Genomic DNA, 19,715 nt, shown 5'->3' with positions numbered 1-19,715 from the left:
ACCAGCTGAGATCTCTCTGACTTGGAAATAGAAACCCAGAGGTGCTGTAGGAAGGAGCAACAGTCCCTGGTGTCCTCTGGAGAGGAGGACAGAGAACAGATTTGCAGGCTTTTACCAACTTTTCCAGGAGCTCCAGGCAGTGGAGCACTTCAGCAGGAGGGGGTGCAGAAGGGTTTGTGTCCTTTCTGATGGCAAGGTGAGACTTTTGGAGGGTTGTAGGTGGAATCTGGGACAGGAGCCAAGCACTAGGAGAAAGCAGAGCTTGAAGATTCCTTTTGAGGTGCTGGCAAAAGCCATGGGACAGGGAATGCATTTTAGCTGCCAGTCTTTTTATTTCCTTTCCTTTTTTTCTTTTTTTCTTACTATTTCTTTGTGTAATGTTCATATTATCATGGGGGGGACTATTCTTCCTTCAGTGTGATTCATGCCAGGCAGCCAAAAAAACCATGTCTCAGGGAGCTGTAAGGGAAAGGAAACCCACTTATGAACCATTGGATTGTAAAAGCTTTGAAAAACAAAGGCTGAAGACAAACCCTTCCAACAGTGGAAGAATTTTGCCTGATGCCAGAATTCGTGTTAGAAGATGTATTTTGATGGGTGAATAATTTCAGGGTGCAGCTGTAGTATCCACCTCCAGATCCTCTATAGCAGTTTTTCAGTCCCAGCTCAGATGTTCTGTTCTGCTCTAAATGATAACTTGGGTCTCCAGCATCTTCTAATTCTCATTCTACCTGCCTTAAAGAAGTAAATGTGTAAATATGAATTGCTCTCAGTTCTTGTGTCCCTACTCTTTGTTTATTAACACAAACACTGATTGACTTTAGTTAAATGTAAATTTTATTAAAGTTGTTGTTAATTACAACGTAATAGCAACAAGAACTTTAATAAAATTTACATTTAATCTCACCTGGACAGTGTGTGTTGAACACTTTCCATCCTCTCTGGCTGGGAGTGTTGACCTGTTAATCTGTGTTGCAAATGGTTTTGAAATTCCTGCCTCAACACAGAAGCAGAATAAGGAGCCTCCTGCAAATTTACTCTCTGCTTTTTAATTCCTTTGGAACCTCTACATATATCAGACTTTCTTTGTTTATTTAAAGCAGCTCCAACTGTTACTGTTTGCAGCATTTACAAATTTTACAGGGGATATAAACTTTCTGATGCTTGTTTAATTCAATAGCACAAAACTTACATTTTGGTAAGACAACACTCAAAACTGAGTATTTGGTGCATTGTTATTGAAACAAGTAATTTTTTGTTTGCTTTGTTTTGTTTAAACCATATAATCTTTCTTACTGGACAGCACTGAAGTATCATTTACAGTCCACAGCAGAAGGCTGCTAACTGATCCCCTTAGAGATGCAAATAATTCTATGGGATTAAATTAGATACTGCTTTTTAATCCCCTTGTTTTATTAGGAACAGATGGACTTTACTTCTTCAGATCATCATCCAAACAAAAAAAGAAAGGTAGCAAGTCAGACAGCACTGTTTTACTGACTGTGTTGTTGGGGTGTGCATGGTTTGTGCTGTGGTTCAAAAGACAATCAACTGAAAAAAATCATTTCAGTAACATGCTGCAAAAGCAGAAATAGTAGATACAGATGGGATCCTCTGCCCTGGGATTTCAGGATAATGCAGAATGAAAGCAAGATATCTATTTGGAAAGATTCACACACCTGGCTAAAAATTCTGATAGTTTGTGGTGACCTTGCATTTGACTGCTCTGCACACTTCCCTTGCTGAAGCAAGCTGAGCAGCTGCTGCACAGGGTTAGGATGGCTCTGCTGCCTGAGTGGCATTTGTCACCGTGGCAGGGGGGCTTCAAGCCAGTGCTGTATCTCAGAAACTTGGTGGTTTTTTTGTGAAAATCACTGAGAAGGGAAGAGAGAATGGTGTGTTTATAAAATGTGACAAATGCTTCCACAAGTGACGTCTGAAAACGAGGGCACTGCTGTCTTTGCACCTGGAATTCCTGCAGGAATGAGCCCTGGTCACAGAAGGGACCTTTGTAGGGGGGCTTTTGTGGACTCCTCACTGCAGATCTCTGCATGGCACAGATCATATGTTTCATAGTATTTAGATTTTTTTTTTTTTATTTTACAAAAAGTAACTTAACCTTCCTGTCAACAAAATCACTTTTATTTTGCTTCCAACTACTCCCAAGTGTGGTGAAATTGATGTAATTTGTATGTACGTTTTGTATTTTCGTCATATGAAAAAAAATCAAACCACCTATTTTACTTGATAATCAGAAAGTGAGATTCTTAATGAAATAAAAAAAAAAATTACCAATTTCCCGAGTTTCCCTAGACCTCTTTTGGCCATGTCACCTACTGACTTTTTCACACTTAAGTGGTTGTAATGAAAAAAACCCCAAACTTCCAAATGTTGCATTCATTTTTTTTCCACTAGAATTGAAAAGTGTTCTTCAGTACTCATCTAAATTCATTATTTTGTGGTGTGGGTGTGTGTTGTGTCTTCATCTTGCTTTTCCCCTTCCTTCCTCTCCTGGTTTAATATCAATCTACTGTACAGAGTAAAAGGCACATAATGTTTCTGGTTTTGCAGCATTGTGTTTTGTTAACTGAAAAAAACCCCTGTTTTGAGATATTTTGGTGTGTTTATGTCTATTTTCATACCTATTTCTACACTAGCAATTCAGTGAATTGAATATTTCATGAAGAAATAAAGGATGAGTCAGGTCTTTTTTTTGTGTGTGTGCCTTGCAGATTTAGCATGAGAATTATTTGTATCTATCAGAAAATACTTTTGCTTTCAAGGATGCTCATACAGATACAATGAGCCCAGTGCTGGTTGTCATACTGCTGCTACAGTGGCAAGACAAATATTTTAATAATCAGCCTTCCCAAGGCAGTGTTTCCACCCAGAGCACTGTTCCTCTCCAGTGTCCTAACCCACTGGATGAGATAAGTGGATTTTTTGGGCACCCACCAGCTCTCTGTTAATGTTGCTGACGTAAAAATGGTCCTTGTGCTGGACCATGTGGGGGTGGAGGTCTTTTCTGCTGAAATACAGAAATTAACCACAGCTTATCTCCTCTTCTCATGTACACAACTTGTCCAAAGTGTCTCTGAGGAGCAGTCAAGACACCAGGATAAGGCACTGAATGAATAATTATTCTTTCTTTTCCTCCCACCTGCAGAACAAAGAAAGAATTATGCACGAGACAGTGTCAGCAGCATATCTGAAACATCACAGTACCACGTGGAGGTGAGATGAGAGGGATACACCAATTACAGCCCTCAGTTACTTGTGGTTATTTTTGCCTACATGTTTTTTTCTGAGGCTATATAAGCTTGAAGGCACATGCATCCTCCAAAATATCCCTCCAGCCTGGGGTCACTTCAGAGCAGATTACACTGAAATGTCTCAAATTGCATAGCTTTGCCATGATGAGCTGGAATCTGGATGTGGAAGGATGTAAGCAGAGTTGTGTGTGGCTTGACAAATTTCTCAATTCCACACCTTGTGCTGCCCTGGCTCCTTGCAAAGATGAGGCAGAGCTGTGCTGCTGGCAAGGCACACTGAGTGATATTTAAAGCTAATGCTCTGATCAGATCTAATCAGCAGAGGCATTAGAATATTCATCAAGTGCTGAGCATTAACCCCTCCAAGCCCCAGTGGGCTTTGCGTGGTGGTTGAACACATTCTGCCTGCACAGATTCTTCCCCAGGGTGAAGAGCCAAGTGTGTGCCTTGCTGGCTTCAGCTGCTTTGCAGAATTACTGCGTGCTGCTCTCATATTTAAAATACTCAGCAGGGTAAGCCTGAGTGCTCTATGTATCCTGTTAAGCACTTTTCAGTGCAGTGCCTCCTTTTGGAGCCTTACTTTGGCTTAAACTTTCTCCTGCTGCCATCAGATCACTGTCATGGGTTAAGCCAAGTCTTGCAAACCCCACAGATGCTCAGCTCCTTTTTGCTGGATTTTAAATCACCTGTGCATTGTGAGATCATATGCAGAAGACTCCTAATTTCTTCAGTCCTAAAGTCAGCTTGCAAATGAATACATGTGTTGGTTCTAATTGCCTGTCTATTTTGTGTGCTTCCTTCATAACGGTTTTGGGCCTGTACTGGAATAACAATTAGTACTTGCATTTAGAATCTAAGCACTCCTGGGTAAGCAGCCAGTGCAGAGTTTGTTTCACTCTACTTCTTTTAAATACTTTGATTATATGCAGCTTACACCTACTTTCTTCTCTGTAATTACCATGTGCTGTTATCCTGTAATCAAAGAAAGCACAGCTAATCCTCTTGTATTATTTTTATTTTTTGAAGTTATTTAGAAGGGAGATATGCAGGCATACATTAAATGTGGTTCAGCTTGTTTGAGTGTTACCAGATCTTCAATTAGAATGTGAAGATGGATTTATGCCTGAACAAAACGAAATAATTTTGTGGGTTTTCTTGCACAGTTAGCATGCTGAAGGAAAAATTGCCACAACAATAATGACAGCTGAGGTGATGTTTGTGAGGTACTATGTAGTTTCCAGGCCATTAATTGAGCCTGGAGAGTACTCCAAGCTGATGGTGAGCAAAAATTGTTACTATTTTCTTCTGTGCTGCCCAGAAAAGTGACCAGCCCATCCATAAGGTATCCCAGTGAGATGCAAGCCCATCCTGGTTGCCACCAGCAGGCTGCTGGCAGCTCTGGAAGAGATGAGGACACTCCAGGTCAGGGTGGTGGTGGAGCTACGTTGGCAGGGAGCTTCTGGGAAGCCTCTGCTGGCACCTCCTGAATTCAGCTTGCCAAGAGAGAGACAGGTTTTCACTCCTCATGAAAGCTAATTAAAACTCGTGGATTAATTCTAGCTTTGATACCTGGAGGATGTCAGAATGTGTCTTCAAGTCTGACTGCTTACAGCAGTGGGGAAATGACAGTGGGTGTCACAAAGCAAGCCACAAAAATAAGTTGACTTAAAATGACATTTTGGACTAAACATCCTTCTTCATGTCCTAGAGGTGGGCTCTGCCATACACAAAGGCACTTTTACTCATGAATAATTTGCATTGCTACTTCCTGACAATTTAAATAGTGGCACTCCTGAACAATAGGGAAAAACTGCAATCATAATTTCTTTTAAATGTGCATTTTGCTCACCAGCACTTGACCACCTTTGTTCTGGACCGAAAAGAGGCGATGATTACAGTGGATGATGGAATAAGGAAGCTGAAATTGTTGGATGCCAAAGGCAAAGTGTGGACTCAAGACATGATTCTGCAAGTGGATGACAAAGCTGTCAGCTTGGTGGACTTGGAATCAAAGGTAGGATCTGTGAGTGACAGTCTCATTTTCAGAGAGAGAGAAAAAGGGAGCGAGCAGAAAAACGATGTATGTGAGATTGAGGATTTTAATTAGCTTATTATCACTTTCTCTTTTTTGCTCATGCAGTTTTTCAGAGATCAGGACACTGTATAGCAAGGTGGCATTTTGTGTTTTCTTCTTTTTTTTCCCTCTTCTGACAGAATGAACTGGAGAATTTTCCTTTAAGCACAATTCAGCATTGCCAAGCTGTGATGAATGCATGCAACTACAATTCAATTCTTGCATTAATATGTAAAGAACCAACCCAAAACAAGCCTGATTTGCATCTTTTCCAGTGTGATGAAATTAAGGTAAGATAATAGTGGAGATCTGCTATGACCTATTTGAATAGGGGAGATTCTATGAATTGACCAGTACAGTGGGTAAAGATAAATGAGCTGATTAATAGAAAATAATTCTTTACTTTTATTCTTGTAAAAATGCTGTAAGTTTCATCCACTTATGATACCAACACTTCTTATAGTTAGTAAATGTAATGTAGTATGTATTGCAAAGGAGTAATCTAATATTTAAACAGAATCTTTAGTGGATGTTCAAATATGTCTTTACTGTAAATATTGGTTCTTGGACTCTATGGCTGCTAATTTGGGTTTGCAAATGCATAAAGCTCTGGAAAATGTCTATGGTCTACCTTCACACTTTTGAAAAAGTGGTGTAAAATAATTTGAGTTGTCTCAGATTTATTTTCTAATCTGCAAAGAGCTCATCTAAGCCCTGAGTGTTTCTGTTCTTTTTGTCACTGAGCAATTAAACATTCTCTACATTCTCACCTCTCTGCATCTCTGCTCTGCTGGAGAGATCTTGAAAGGGAAAACATTCCTTGCAGGAGGGGCAAAACAAGGAAAGAGATTGCTTGTCTCTAATGAAAACATTGCCTTCAAGTGTAAATTATTTTTTTAATGTATTCTGCAATGCTTCTTTATTTGTGAGGTTATAAATTTTAATTCTGTTAGTTATTCTCTGTAATTCCAGTTGATCATTTCATGGGGGATTTCTTAATTCCTTTCTAGTAGTTTGTATTGTTGTCTTGAAAGAACAGATTGTTAATCACACTGTGCATCAGTTTCAAAATTAGCATGGTGAGAGTGGTGTGAGGATGATTAGTTATTGTGTGATCTGTTGCACAGAATTTGCTGTTTTAAAGGAAAGTGGGATCCTGTCAGAAGTTCAGGGGTTATTGTGTTAAATAATGCAGGGATCCCTTTTGAGGAGTGTTTGGACCCAGTTTCTCAATGTGTAAATTGGTCTCTCTTCATTTTTGAAGTTGTTCTTCTGTGTAGATATAAAAATATAGAGTACAGAAGCATGACTTGGAAGTTCAGTATCTCCCTTAGTTCTGAAGTATTGTTTGATTCTGTGGCCACATCCTGGGGTTTTTTTTCCTTACCCATGACACTTTTTTGGTTTTGAAAGTTTAGGTCTTTCTCTGTTGGCTTTTGTTTGAAGTTACATGCAAATCCAGGAGCCTCTGCAACAAAAAAATTAGTTAAAATCATTACTATTTGTGGCATTCTGACATTTTATAAACAAGAAAAAAAATTAAATAGTAAATACCAAGAGTGTTGGATTAATGGACTTCTTCTGGATTTAAGTTCCTCTGGTCCCCTAGAGTTTTCTTCTATTAATTCTGTAAGCTTGAAGTATCCTAACTATTCTGTAATGCAATCCATTATAGCCTGAAAAGTCCTGTAATCCCCTTGAATCCTAAATTCAACAATGTCTCCTGGTCCCAGCAGAAGTCACATATTCCTCCCAAAAAGGTGCACACCTCTGCACGATGAGGGTGCTAGGAAAGACATGGTCCTTGCAGAGTGAGCCAGACACTGACAGATTTGGGCCTTGACAGCCTTTGTAGGAAATTAATTTGTCAGCTGAGGACATGTAACAGAGCATTCTAAATCCTGTGAGAAGCCATGACCTATTTAATGCAAGATCTATTAAAATAATCCTTCAGATGTGCATCAAAATCTCACTTGTGGGGCCACTGGTGGAGGCAGACTGCACTTGTGGAGTGGCAGGAAGGTACAGATCAGGGAATCTTCTGAAAAATTCATCTTCTGTCACATCAATGAGAAATTGGAGGCTGTCACTATTTCTGAGAGGAAATTGAATCATGACAAGTCACTGTCTTCATGCTTATGCTGCTGCCATCTATAGTAGTTTTGCTGCTTCTATATTTAGTGGATTTTCTTTTTATAGTCTGAGACAAACAAAATACTTGAGACAACCCAAAATTACGTATGCAGAGGGAAAAAGTAGCTTATGCAATAGTGGTTGACTTGAGATAATTACAGCTGTTCAGACAAATTTGGTGTCTAGATTACTTGTATGATGATAATGTTTGAGGCTGGAGTAGTGGCAGAAATACCAACTCCCAGGTTTTATTCTCTTCTTTTTTTTTGTTGTTTATGCATAAAATAATTTGTCCCAGTGCTTTTAAATAAATGGGATTTGATCAGGTATTCTCTGTATAAAGGTGAGATATTTATTTCAAAGATCTGAACACAGCAGCTGATTCCTGATGTCTCCTGCTCCTGTCTCCTTAGGCTACCCTTATTCATGAAGATATTGAAAGTGCAATCAGTGACAGCAAAAGTGGGAAACAGAAGAAGAGGCTTGAGACACTGAGGTAAAATTCCAGCTTCTTGGCAGTATATGGGATTATCAGTGTCCCAGCATTCAGAAGCTCTCCAGGTCTGCCTGCTATCTTTTGGGGTTTTGTGGGGGGCTTGAGCTTTTTTCCTTCTAGATAATAGGATACTTCCAAAGCCATGTGTATTAAAGCCATATCTTGCTTTAATAATTTTCTCATGTTCTGTTCAATTTATAGTGTCAGTCTTAACTTCTCCAGTTCCACCTTAGTGATGGGAACAGCTGAGATCAATTCCACTTGCCAGAGAATGGCATTGCATGTCTCAGCTCTGCATATGGCTCAAGTAGTTCAGAGTTTAAATTAAAAACCATAAATTCTCCATATCTCTGAGTAAATAATAGTATGCTAAAAGGTTTTGGGATCTGAAGATGTTAAACAAAACAGCAACTGAAGATTGAATAATCTTCCTGCCTGCCTGTTTAATGATGCTGAAAACTTCTGGTTTCCCTGGTAGCAAAATCTTCTCTGCCAGTTGGAAAATGTAAGAGAAAGAATCTGTTGGATTCAGAGAAGATTAATACAGAAATGAGAGGTAGCAAACACAGGCATAAAAGCAAGGGCACAAATATATCAGAAACTGAAAAGTGATGGTAGTAGCTTGTTGGAAATTCAGTGTGTAAGTGATGCTGATAGTATTTCTCAATAATAATTGTGCTCAGATAGAGAACTCTCTGCTGGACAAAAATTAGAATGAATATAAAATAGTTCTGGATACCTGTTAAATTCTGATGTGCAACTTACAAAGATTTCCTATAGCAAGGGGCACTCCTAGAAAAACAAAAGAGAACCTGAACTGTGTCTAACTCTATTTGCAGGTTTAAAATTAAATAAATAGACTTTACCATTTGTGGGACTGTTGCAAAACCAGGTATATATAAGCACTGAGAGGCAATCCGGGGTGACTCAAACACATTGGACATGCTGGGAAACTAATGAGATGTAATTGGGAAAAGAATGTAGGTCAATACATCTGTTGGGACAAATAATCTGAGATATCAATCTCTGAGGGCTGTGAGGCCCAGAGGTCAAATGTGGGCGGCAGCTGAGTGCTGGCTCCTCCCTGTTGGCTCATGTGCCTGCTGGCTTTGGGTCACAGGGAGGAACCCTCCTGCCTCACCCAGCCTCTGAGGCATCATTGAGGTGCTGCAAGGTTGTTGATGAGTGAAAGGGGACTGGAGAAAGGAAAGGCAAAAGAAATAGATTTATCTATTCTTTATTACTTTATCAATTTATTAATTTACATTTATTATTATTATTATTATTACTACTACTACTACTATGACTACTACTACTACTACTACTACTACTATTGTTGTTATTATTATTATTTCTTCAAAGACCAAACAACATTTGATTTGTGGTCTTGTTGATCAATGCTGTGAACGAGATGGGTTTCTAAAGGGTGAATTTAAGGTGAAGATCTAGTTTTTGAATAGAGCTCTGGGGAAGGAATGGGGGATATACATGACAGGAGCTACTGTGATTTCTTTTTTTTTTGTTGTCTGTTGTTATCAACAGACTACAGAATGAATTCAAAGACCTCTTTCCTTACAGCATTTAAAACTACTCTAAGAACTAGAAAATTGCAGCTGGGAACATTGATATGTTTGTATTGAGAGAGGATGAACAGGCCCCTGTTAGAAAACAAATCAGCCAGTGAACTTGGTTTTGTTGGCAGGGTTTTAAGAAAAAAGATTGACAACTGGCCAGACTTAGGGGACTAGAAACTTGATTTGTGATGGCTGAAAGGTATCAAATGATGGCTTCAAGCCTTCCCATTTTCTCCCATACAAAAGACAAGTCCCACCCTTACAACTTCATGTACTGGTAAAAATGCTGTGCAATAAGCCCGAGGCACTGAATTTATCTGTGTGAACTGGCAGGTGTCCTCCTGTTCTTTGACACTGCCTGGGCACTTCCCAGGTGACAAAAGTTTTCTCACTCCCTGGTGGAGTGGATTTCCTGGAGAGGGTTTTCTGGAGTGGGTTTGTGCTGTGTTTATCATATTTCCACATCATGGTCTGGAGTGCAGCTTACTTGGCAAGCCATAGCGTTCTTGTGAAGCCTCCTCCATTCCTCTGACCAAGCACTGGAGAACAGAACATTTTTCCTTCCAGTGTCACTCATGGGCTTCCTCCTGTCCCTCTAGAATGATCTCCAAAGCTGACAGTGCCATCCCTCCACCCCCACGGGCCCCTGCCCCCGTGCCCCCGGGGACCATCACGCAGGTGGACGTGCGGAGCCGCGTGGCAGCGTGGTCGGCGTGGGCCTTGGAGCAGGGGGACTGTGAGTATTCCTGGGGCTGCTGCCACACACAGGGGGGCCAGGAATGGATTTTTGTGGTGCTTGGTAGCAACTGAACTACTTTGGAAAGGCCACTTTGGCGACGGCAGAGGCTGGATGCAGAAGTGGTTGTGCAAGGTCAGCCCTCTGCCCTCGCTGCCAGCAGATTTTCTCAGTGGAGTTTGAGATGCCCCAAGCCTGAGCTGGGGACAAAGATCTGTCAGAATCTGATTTGTCATTTCCTTGCATTTTCCCATTTTCTGGATTCCCGTTCAGAGCTGCTTTTGCTTGTGCTGGGTGTGGGTTCCAGATTTTGATCTTCTGGGCTTTTTTGTGAAGGTGTAACAGTAACACAGTAATCTAATGATGCTCTCCTCAGTAGTAGGGCCAGATATTTTGGAAAATTAAAAAGTATAATCATGGATCATCATTATTTATTTGTATTATATTTATTTTTATGATGGCTGCTTTGGCTAATGAGTTTGTTGGGTTTTTTGGGTATTTTTATAAGCCTTAACTAGGAACTACTTTAACGATTCTTAATGGGTTGGGATTTTTCTGTTTGATGGCTATTTTAAAACATTTTGATGAGATTTCTTTAAAAATAAAACTTCTTCAGAAAGAATAAAGTTCCTTCTATAAAACAGACTAAAATGGTTAAGATGAAGCCTCTTTTAGTTTGTTTTCTTGGGTTGTTTTAATATTAAGACTGTACCATGAAAAAGCCTTATAATTTTTCTTTTATTAAATTATATAAATATTACTTAACAAAGTACACAGCTATGCAATAAAAACAACTACAAATGTACAAGGAAATCTGAAATGTTAAAATTACTTAATCTATGTATTTATATATATCTATTTTGAGTAAAGTCTGTCTTGTTTTTCTGATTGAGCTCTCATATCAGAAAAGTTTTATTAGTTTGGTGTCTTGTTGGAGCAGTTGTGGATCTGAGTTCCTGCAGCTCCTTTTATTCCACTCAGGTGGATCTTTTCTAAAATGTGTTTCCTGAAATCCCACCTGCTCACAAATGCAGTGCAGTACTAGGTGTGGATTAAAAATGCAAACCTTATAATTCCTCAAATAATTCACCCTTGTTATTTTCAAAAAGAGTCACTGACTCTGGGTGCTGTTATTTGGAAATATCAGTTCTATTGCATAATTCCCTCTTCCTTCTGTGTTTCCAGACCTGCTATCCCTTTTTGCTAATATGTTTTTACATTAGAATTGTCTTCAAAGCCACTGCAGTCTTTCCTGCTTTCTTCTTCTGGAGTAGCTTTCAGCATATTTTGCAAAATGGGATGATTCCTAGTTGCATTTTATTTATAATCTGCCACTTTAAGTTGATTTTTTTTTTTTAAATTTAAAATACTTCTGCAGTTAACTTCATTTATGCAATTAAGTAGACTGAAAGCAGATACAGAAGTTTTTTTGTGGGCCTGGAGAGGATCAGGCATTAAGGTGCAAGATTTTCTTACAGTAGTGTACTTCAAAGCATAAACTCTATAGAAATTGTTATATACTAACATACTAAACCCACATTTATGCATGCCTTATTCTCTTCTCCCTTCTTTGCAGATGAAAAGCACAGACAATACCACGAGCAGGAGGAAACAGCAGAGATGATGGCAGCCAGGATTGACAGAGATGTTGTAAGTGAGGAGCTACAAATGGTGCTGCTTCATGTCTGTGAAATTTTGCAGCTCTCCTTTGTGGGAAGACTTTTCTTCACATGGGATATTCAGTTCTGGAGAAAAGCTTTCCAAGCAGCCTCTGCTTGTTGTGGTAGATCTGAAATGAACAGGTGGCAGTTTCTTTCCTTAGTATTCTTTTTTAAAAAGGAAGAAAAACGCACTGAATGTTGATGACAAGTTTTCTGTGGTGAAGAGCTGGAAATAGAAATTGTAATTTTTTAAGTAATTTATTTCATCAAACTATGTAAGGATAAAAAATTCCATCAGTTTACAGGACTTGGATATGTGCAACACCTGTAAAATAAACATGGTCATTTCTGAAGAGAGGTGGACCCTTTTTATTTATAACTTCAAGCATTCCTGAATATAAGCAACAATATTTGGCATGTTCTATGGTATATGTTAGATCAAATATTGCCCCATCAGTAATTTGTCACTTTCTACTTCTCTACTCTGCTGTTGCCCTCATCAGAGGGTCTTGGGAAAAGCATGTTGGGACCTGCTGGATTGGTGTTTTTGTGTTTTCCCCTGGGGTTCATTCATTCTCCTCCAGTTACTCTTTGAAATCAATTCTTCAAAGAGCACTTCTCCACAAACAGCTTAATTTGTAGAGAGCTTCACCAAACAGCTTAATACTTATTACAAAAGGAGATTATAAAGTTATACTCTTTATGAAAATGCTGTCCATTCCAATAATTACAATTCTTTTCATGTGCTCTCAGCAAAAATGTAATGTGGAAGTAAATTGTATAATTGCAATTTGAGATGAACTATCTTGTTACACATAGTTTAAAAACTTCCAGCGGGCCTGAGTTTTTTTTTTTTTTAATAAAATTAAAATACTTTACAGGTATGTAAAATTAAAACCACAAGGAATCTAAATATGAAATATTCCAGCATGGACTTTGTTCCAAGGAAGCTGGTGGTGTCTGGGACTCTGGACATTTCAATTTCTGGAGTATTTCTGCTATAGATTCTGTAGAGAAAAAGTTACTTTTCTTTTCTTCCACAGCAAATTCTGAACCATATTTTGGATGACATAGAGTATTTTGTTACCAAACTGCAAAAAGCTGCAGAGGCATTTGCTGAACTTTCAAAGAGGAAGAAAACTAAAAAAAGTAAAAAGAAAGGACCTGGAGGTAAGAGTTCATACTGCACACAAATCTGTTTCTCTCAGGACCATTGAAGGAGCTGGAAATTTCTTTTTGTGTGGTTTTTTTGTTAATCAGTGTAGCAATTTTCTCTCAATTTGAGCACAAAGTTCCTATCAGGGTATGCTTAGAGGGAAACATATGAAAATAATTTACTTAAATCAGTGGGGAATGACTAATTAGAGATGTGACCACAGAATATGCTCCTGCCTTGGTTCTGTATTTACAAAATTCTGTAAGATGGTAAATTTATTATGGATTTGTTGTTTACTATATCTGGAATACTTATGGAAGCTACATACATATAAATGGGTGCATAAAAATTTTGTTTTGTTCACCAGAGGGTGTTCTGACTCTCCGTGCAAAGCCACCTCCTCCAGATGAATTTGTTGACTGCTTCCAAAAATTCAAGCATGGCTTCAATCTCCTGGTAAGTGAAAGCAGCTAGTGGGTCTGAGATGTGAGGTTAGACCAGGGCTAGCCACCTCTGGGCTAGCTTGGCCTCTGAGCTTTGGGATGCTGCTACTCAGGTTCTCCACACAATGGCTGGATGAGCATATTTGGTGTTCAGCACCCTGTTTCTTCCTGGTTCTTTAAATCCTTTGACTTGGGAAATTTGATTTTAATAATTCAGGATGATAATTCAAGAGCCTTCTGCTGGCATCTCCTCTTCTACAAGCTGGAGTCTCCCATTCAAGGGAGGCAGCACGTGGGACACCCTCACAGCATTTGCTGTCAGACACTGACTGTCCCTTCCCATTGCTGGGGAGGCTGTGCCAGGGGGGAAAGCTGCTCCTGAATTCACCAAGTCAAATCAGCTTCTTTCTTCCTCCTGGGGAATAAATTCTGATTGCGGGGCTGTAGGAAATATTTAGACATGTTAAAAATATCTTAAAAAACAAAAAAGGAAGCTGCATCAATGTTGTGGTTCTGACCTTAAGGGAGGATGAGTATCCTGGAACATGCTCGTCCTTCTCACTAAAAGATGTAATGTCCAGGGGTTTTTCCATTCTTTTTGCTACATTCTGCATTAAATTAGTTTTTTTTACTCAAGAACAATCTGTGCATCTTTTAATCTTTCTCTTCTGTGCAGAAGAAGTCACAGCTCCTGTTTTGGTGTTCAGCAGCATCTGGGACTTGGTTCTGGTGTTGCTTTTAAGGATTTGTGCTGTGACAATGCTTAAACAATTCTTTACTTCAGCATCTTTGCAGGAACATCAAAAGCCTGAAATTTCTGCTTTATATCAGGCAAGGAGAACTGTAGAAAATTAAGAATCTAGTTTAAAAAGAAAAGGAGTAGCTAGAAGAACAAAATCTTCAAGTAGAATGGAAATTGTTTTAAAACCTCATGCTGGAAGCTTCTGGAAATACCTACCATCTGTGAAAGAGCTTTTGGTAGACTGGGACTGGGTTGTTATGGCTGAGGAATGTATAGGAAGTTATTAGAAGCAAAATCATATCCTTCTCTTTTCTTCATTTGGGGGGACAGTTGGATGTAAAAGCAGAACCAGGGTAGCCAAAAGCAGTTTGAGAAACAGATGGCAAGATGCAATAGAAACTACTACAACTCCTTAAATCATATTTGGGCTTCTTATTTCTGGAGCTCACAAAGCCAATGGGTGATCAGTAGATAAAAGAAATTCTCCAAGAAGCTCTATCAGTGAATTTTAATGGTTTGGGGGTTTTAGAATTTTTTTGGTTTTTATGCAGGTGTTTGGTCATAAGTTGGATTTGATGATCCAGGTTTTTCATAGAAATATCTTGTTATAGCAGATAAAGTGATTGATAAAGTTGCACTGCTGGTAGATGTGATGGTCATGGACTGGCAAGGAAAAATCTCTTACATAAAACAAATCAGAACAAAATGTTGCTGTAACAGAGATTGCTGGGAGACAGACATCTGTGTTCAGTGTGATCAACCAGGCAAATGGTAAAAGCCACCAGGGAAAAAACAACAACAGAACATTATCAAAGGGGCATCAATATACCGTTGTGCTACCTGGCCTGATATTTTTGGCAGTGTAGCAAAATTGAAAAAGTTCCAGGGTGGACAAGGATGCCTGAAGGAATTACTTCAGCTTGGAAAAGACCAGATTCAGGAACAATGTAATAAGTCTGTAAATAGTTATGAGCATTGCTAGAAAAGAGTGAGCTGAGAAGGACAATTTTGTTTTATTTGAACATTTTGCAGAATACTAATGAAAGCAAGAAGTGTCAGATTTCCAAAGGAGATGCCTCTTCACAAAGCATGTGATTTAGTTTTGGAACTTCTTGTTTTGCACAGTAGGTGCTAAAATATGCATGGAGTCAAGAGCAATGGGATGCATGAGCACTTGCACTTAGGGGTTGTTGCAGGCCAAGCACTGGGCTTAGGAGGACCATGACCATTCTTATGTGAAGTATTTATTGTCTTAACAGTTAAATGTTTCTTAAAATGTACTGTTTGTTTGATTCCTTCAGGCCAAGTTGAAGTTCCATATCCAAAATCCTAGTGCAGCTGATCTGGTTCATTTTCTCTTTACCCCACTACATATGGTGAGATTTTACAGTTTTCTCAGTGTTTCCCTTCAGAACTCTTGTGTTTATATGCTCTGTAACTTTCTCAGTGATAACAAGATTGAAATGTTGTGTCCTTGGACAATAAGTAAGGAGAAATGTTTGTGTCTGAGGATGAAGTTTTCTTAAGAAAATAGTTTATATACTTTACTGCATATTTTCCCTTCTATTAAATGTTTTTATTTAAATAATCTTTAGCCTCATGTTACACTTTGTCATTATAATGTTTAGCTAGCAATAAAAAATTGGGGTTCTCTACATAAGGCAGGAGGAGAGTTGGAACCATATTTAATGGAAGTATGTGTGGCTTTGATCAATAAAGCAAAAATAACATTGCCCAGAGTGGGTCTGAACAAAAAATGGTTGGTGACCAGAACAGCAGCTCTCCAGCAATAAATAGTTTAGTTAATTTGTGTGACATCCAGACACACTTTTAGTTTATCAGAGGGTTTTTTATTTCTGGGGGGTGTTTTTATGAGTAATGACTGTTTCCTAGCAGCACTGTAGGTAACATAAATTCACAGTCACCTCCTTACTGACAACCAACGTGTGTGTTCCTGGCATTATTTGAATCCTTGGATTTAGGTGGTACAGACAACAGGAGGGCCAGAGCTTGCCAGCACAGTGCTCAGCCCCCTGCTGACAAAAGACACCGTAGACTTCCTGAGGTACACGGTCACCAGCGAGGAGGGACAGCTCTGGATGTCCCTGGGTGATTCATGGACCAAAGCCAGGTGAGAAAAAATCTTCAGGTCTTAGAGAATCTTCAGTTTTTTTACAATTTTCTCTAAAATCAAGTTTATCGACATGTTCTTAACCAGGTCATCCATACTCTGATAAATTCAATATTACTTTGTTAGGATTTGGACTCCTGAGAACTGTTTTTTGAGGGTTTTGGAAAGGAACTCTTTAGCTTTGCTGGAATTTGGGATCTCAAGGAGACACAAAATACATAGAGAATTTTTTTTTTGGTCAGTGGTATCCAGAACCTCCTGACATAATCTTTTGGAGTATCTTTTCCTGAACAGTCCCTTGCATGTTTCCAGTTGTTTTTCACTGTTATTTTTCCAGCCCATCTATCTGGACTTCATTAAAAAGCAATTTGAAGATGCAATAAAGAGTGACAAAGTTTTAAATAAAAGCTACAAATGTCTGTTTTCAATTTCCAAAAATTATTTGAAGTTAAAAATTTGCAATGTCTTTACTTCTTTAAAAGCATCATAATGCTTTAAAAATGGTTGTAATTATAGAAAAATGTTTATTGACTGAACTGTGCCACATGTGCAAACATTATGCATTGCACTTAATGGATTCACTGTTATGATTTATCTCAGCTGAAAATTAACTTCTTTATGCATTTGTTAGGTTCAAGGTAATTCTGTAGTTTGAAATTTGGTGAATTGAACATGCAAAAGAAGAATCTTAAATTAACAAAGCGCATTTTGACTGTAATCTGTGGTAGATAAGTACAGATGATGATGAAGTATGCAATCGCTTGGGCTGGAAATGCAGCATGCTTTTTGTGTTTATTCATCCTTGCTCTTACGTTTCAGATTGGAACACAAATGTCTACCAGATGGATTTTGTTTTTATTAATAATTTTATTAATTATTTTGTTGATTGAAAGCTATATAGTGTAAGGAAGGCTGCATGGCAGGAGTGGAAATGGCCTCATAGCATTGGAGCCCCTTGCAGTGAAAATGGATCACTGGGCAAAACAAGAGAGTTCCTTGTCTTGGGAACTACTCCATTTGTTTAGTACATCCTGAAAAAAAAAGGAAATGAAAAGAGAAATGGCTGGTGTTTGATAGTGAAGAATGAAGCACTTAAAATGTAGTTGTCTGATCTGTGCAGATTAGAATTGATGGTGAGATTGATCTCAGTATCCAGAGGTACCCTGGGGTGGGATGCAGCAGGAGAGGGGAATGATAAAATCAGGGATTTCTGACCAGCCCTAAGAGGCTGGGAAGTGCTGACTGCTCATGTGACTGGCACTATTTGTCCCTTGATTTTGGGCAGTGTCAGCAAGGAGTCTGTTAAAAGACTGTAATGTACATTCCTGATTCTGCTTCCAGTGTGAAGACACAGCAATTTATATTGTGGGACAGAGTGTTAGGTGTGGTGCAAAGGCAGAGCAGCACAGCATTAATTTAGGTGTTTGTATTACAACAGAGAATGCTAGTGGAACTCTGAAAAGTAGTACAGTATTTATAAAGATCAACCTGGACCATAAAACAGCAAATGTGATGATAATTCTTGTGTCCTGGAGCATGTGGTGTTTATGTCTGCAAATCTGTTGTTTGGTTGTTTTTTGTTTTTTTTTTGTTTTGCTGTAGCTAGGCTCCCTAGGCTTCCATGCTTCATACCTGCTTTCAGGTGTTCTTACAAAGCTGGCTGTTTCTCTGAAGTCTTCTGTCGGTGCTTTCACACAAATAGAGCATTGCAATATTTTCCCCCACCTCTCACCATTAAAACGAGTCCTAGATTTGTTTTGATTGATTCTTCTACTACCTGTCTTTGCTATAAGGCAGAAGTTTGCTGTGTTTTAGCACTGATGTGTCCTGCAGAAGGAGTTTGCTGCTTCTGTAAGGAAGCTGAGGTAAATAAATGTGTTCTGCTGATTCCCCCTGTTCTAGCATGCTTCTGCCTCTGCTGTAATCCCAGCATCTCCTCTCTATTAATAAAAATTCTAAAGCACTTCAATTTCTATAAATTGGACCTTATTAAACCAGCATTTGACAGAGATTTCTGACTTGCCTTTCCCACAGAGCTGAATGGCCAAAAGACCATTTTATCCCGCCGTACGTGCCCCGTTTCAGGAATGGCTGGGAGCCTCCTCTGCTGAACTTCATGGGGGCTCCAAAGGAGCAGGAGCTCAACCATCTGGCTGAGTCTGTGGCAAACGTGGCAGAGCAGCAGAGGAAGCAGGAGATGAAAAGAATGTCCAGTGAGGTAAGTTACTGCAGAAGTGTGCTGTTAATTAGGTAATTAACACCAACCCCTTCCTTCCTAAGAACAAAATTCTGGGTCATTCCTGATGTAACAACCTGTTCTATCCTTGGAAGGTCTTCACACTTATAGGAAAAAAAATACCTGCTTAGCCACCAAAAATGCAATTAGGAAAATAGAAGTTTTTTTGCTAATTTCTCTCCTTGAACCTGTGCACTCCCCTGCCTCAGCTGGGAGGTCAAGCCAAGCCCCTAAGGTTCAGTCTGATTGAGCTCTGCTATCAGATCCCCTTGATTCTGGGCATAAATACTTTGGGCAATGTTTGAAGCAACGTGCTGTGAATCACAGGCACACAATCCAAAAGAAAGGAGCTTTTTGGTGGAATTTTGGACTTAAACTGCTTCCTCATAAATGTGCAATTTATTGTTCCTTTCATTAATCTATTGTCACTGTATCTGTCTTGGGGAAATATGTCTGTTATGGGATGTTGTCTTCTTGCAGATCAATTCTCCAATTTGAGATAGCAAAACCTCCCCAACAGAAACTTCCCAGTCACACTGAAACTTTATTTTCATGAAAATCTCAGTTAGTAAAAAAAAAAAAAAAAGAAAAAAAAAAAAAAGAAAAGAGGTCTACTCAGCTGTAGAGACCAAAAAAAAAAAAAGAATTGTAAAAACCCTGCCAAGCAAAGGCGGGATAACATGATAGATACTTGATTACCTAAAGCACTGTTTGGCTTTATGCCTAACAAGATACACAAGAATAAATGTGACAGAAAGTAAGTATTGCCAGTGATTCATTTTGAGAATAAAAGCATTTTAGTGAAGTTAATGGGCACAGTAATGTGAAATGTAGCTTTTGCCATCACTATCACCCCACCTTCCCTCATGACCTCCCAAAAACATCAAACATTTTCTCATTTTCTACTACTGATCTACATTTCCATGTGGTTTGTTGTTTATATTGTATTCCTTCTAAATGATTAATAATAATAATAATAACAACAACAGACAAGTTGTTGTTGTTATTATTAACAACAATAATAACAACAATTGAATTGAAACTTTTTTGATAGTATTTTA

General features: G+C 38.9%; 1 protein-coding gene across 9 annotated transcripts in view; it reads left to right on the top strand.

The window, feature by feature from the left end:
• EPS8 (EGFR pathway substrate 8, signaling adaptor) overlaps window positions 1-19,715 on the top strand; it is a 121,991-nt gene that overhangs the window by 78,906 nt on the left and 23,370 nt on the right. For all 9 annotated transcript variants that reach the window (XM_064421356.1, XM_064421355.1, XM_064421354.1 and 6 more), the window contains 11 exons: window positions 3,167-3,234; window positions 5,125-5,286; window positions 5,487-5,636; window positions 7,893-7,975; window positions 10,149-10,285; window positions 11,862-11,935; window positions 12,990-13,116; window positions 13,470-13,558; window positions 15,589-15,663; window positions 16,270-16,418; window positions 18,453-18,636. In XM_064421356.1, the coding sequence (XP_064277426.1) occupies window positions 3,167-3,234; window positions 5,125-5,286; window positions 5,487-5,636; window positions 7,893-7,975; window positions 10,149-10,285; window positions 11,862-11,935; window positions 12,990-13,116; window positions 13,470-13,558; window positions 15,589-15,663; window positions 16,270-16,418; window positions 18,453-18,636 (1,298 nt within the window). The remainder of the gene's footprint in view (window positions 1-3,166; window positions 3,235-5,124; window positions 5,287-5,486; window positions 5,637-7,892; window positions 7,976-10,148; window positions 10,286-11,861; window positions 11,936-12,989; window positions 13,117-13,469; window positions 13,559-15,588; window positions 15,664-16,269; window positions 16,419-18,452; window positions 18,637-19,715) is intronic.

Source organism: Passer domesticus, chromosome 5, assembly GCF_036417665.1.
Source record: "Passer domesticus isolate bPasDom1 chromosome 5, bPasDom1.hap1, whole genome shotgun sequence".
Lineage (NCBI taxonomy): Eukaryota > Metazoa > Chordata > Aves > Passeriformes > Passeridae > Passer > Passer domesticus.
Note: the sequence above shows the minus strand (reverse complement) of the source record. Positions and strands in the feature narration are given on the sequence as shown.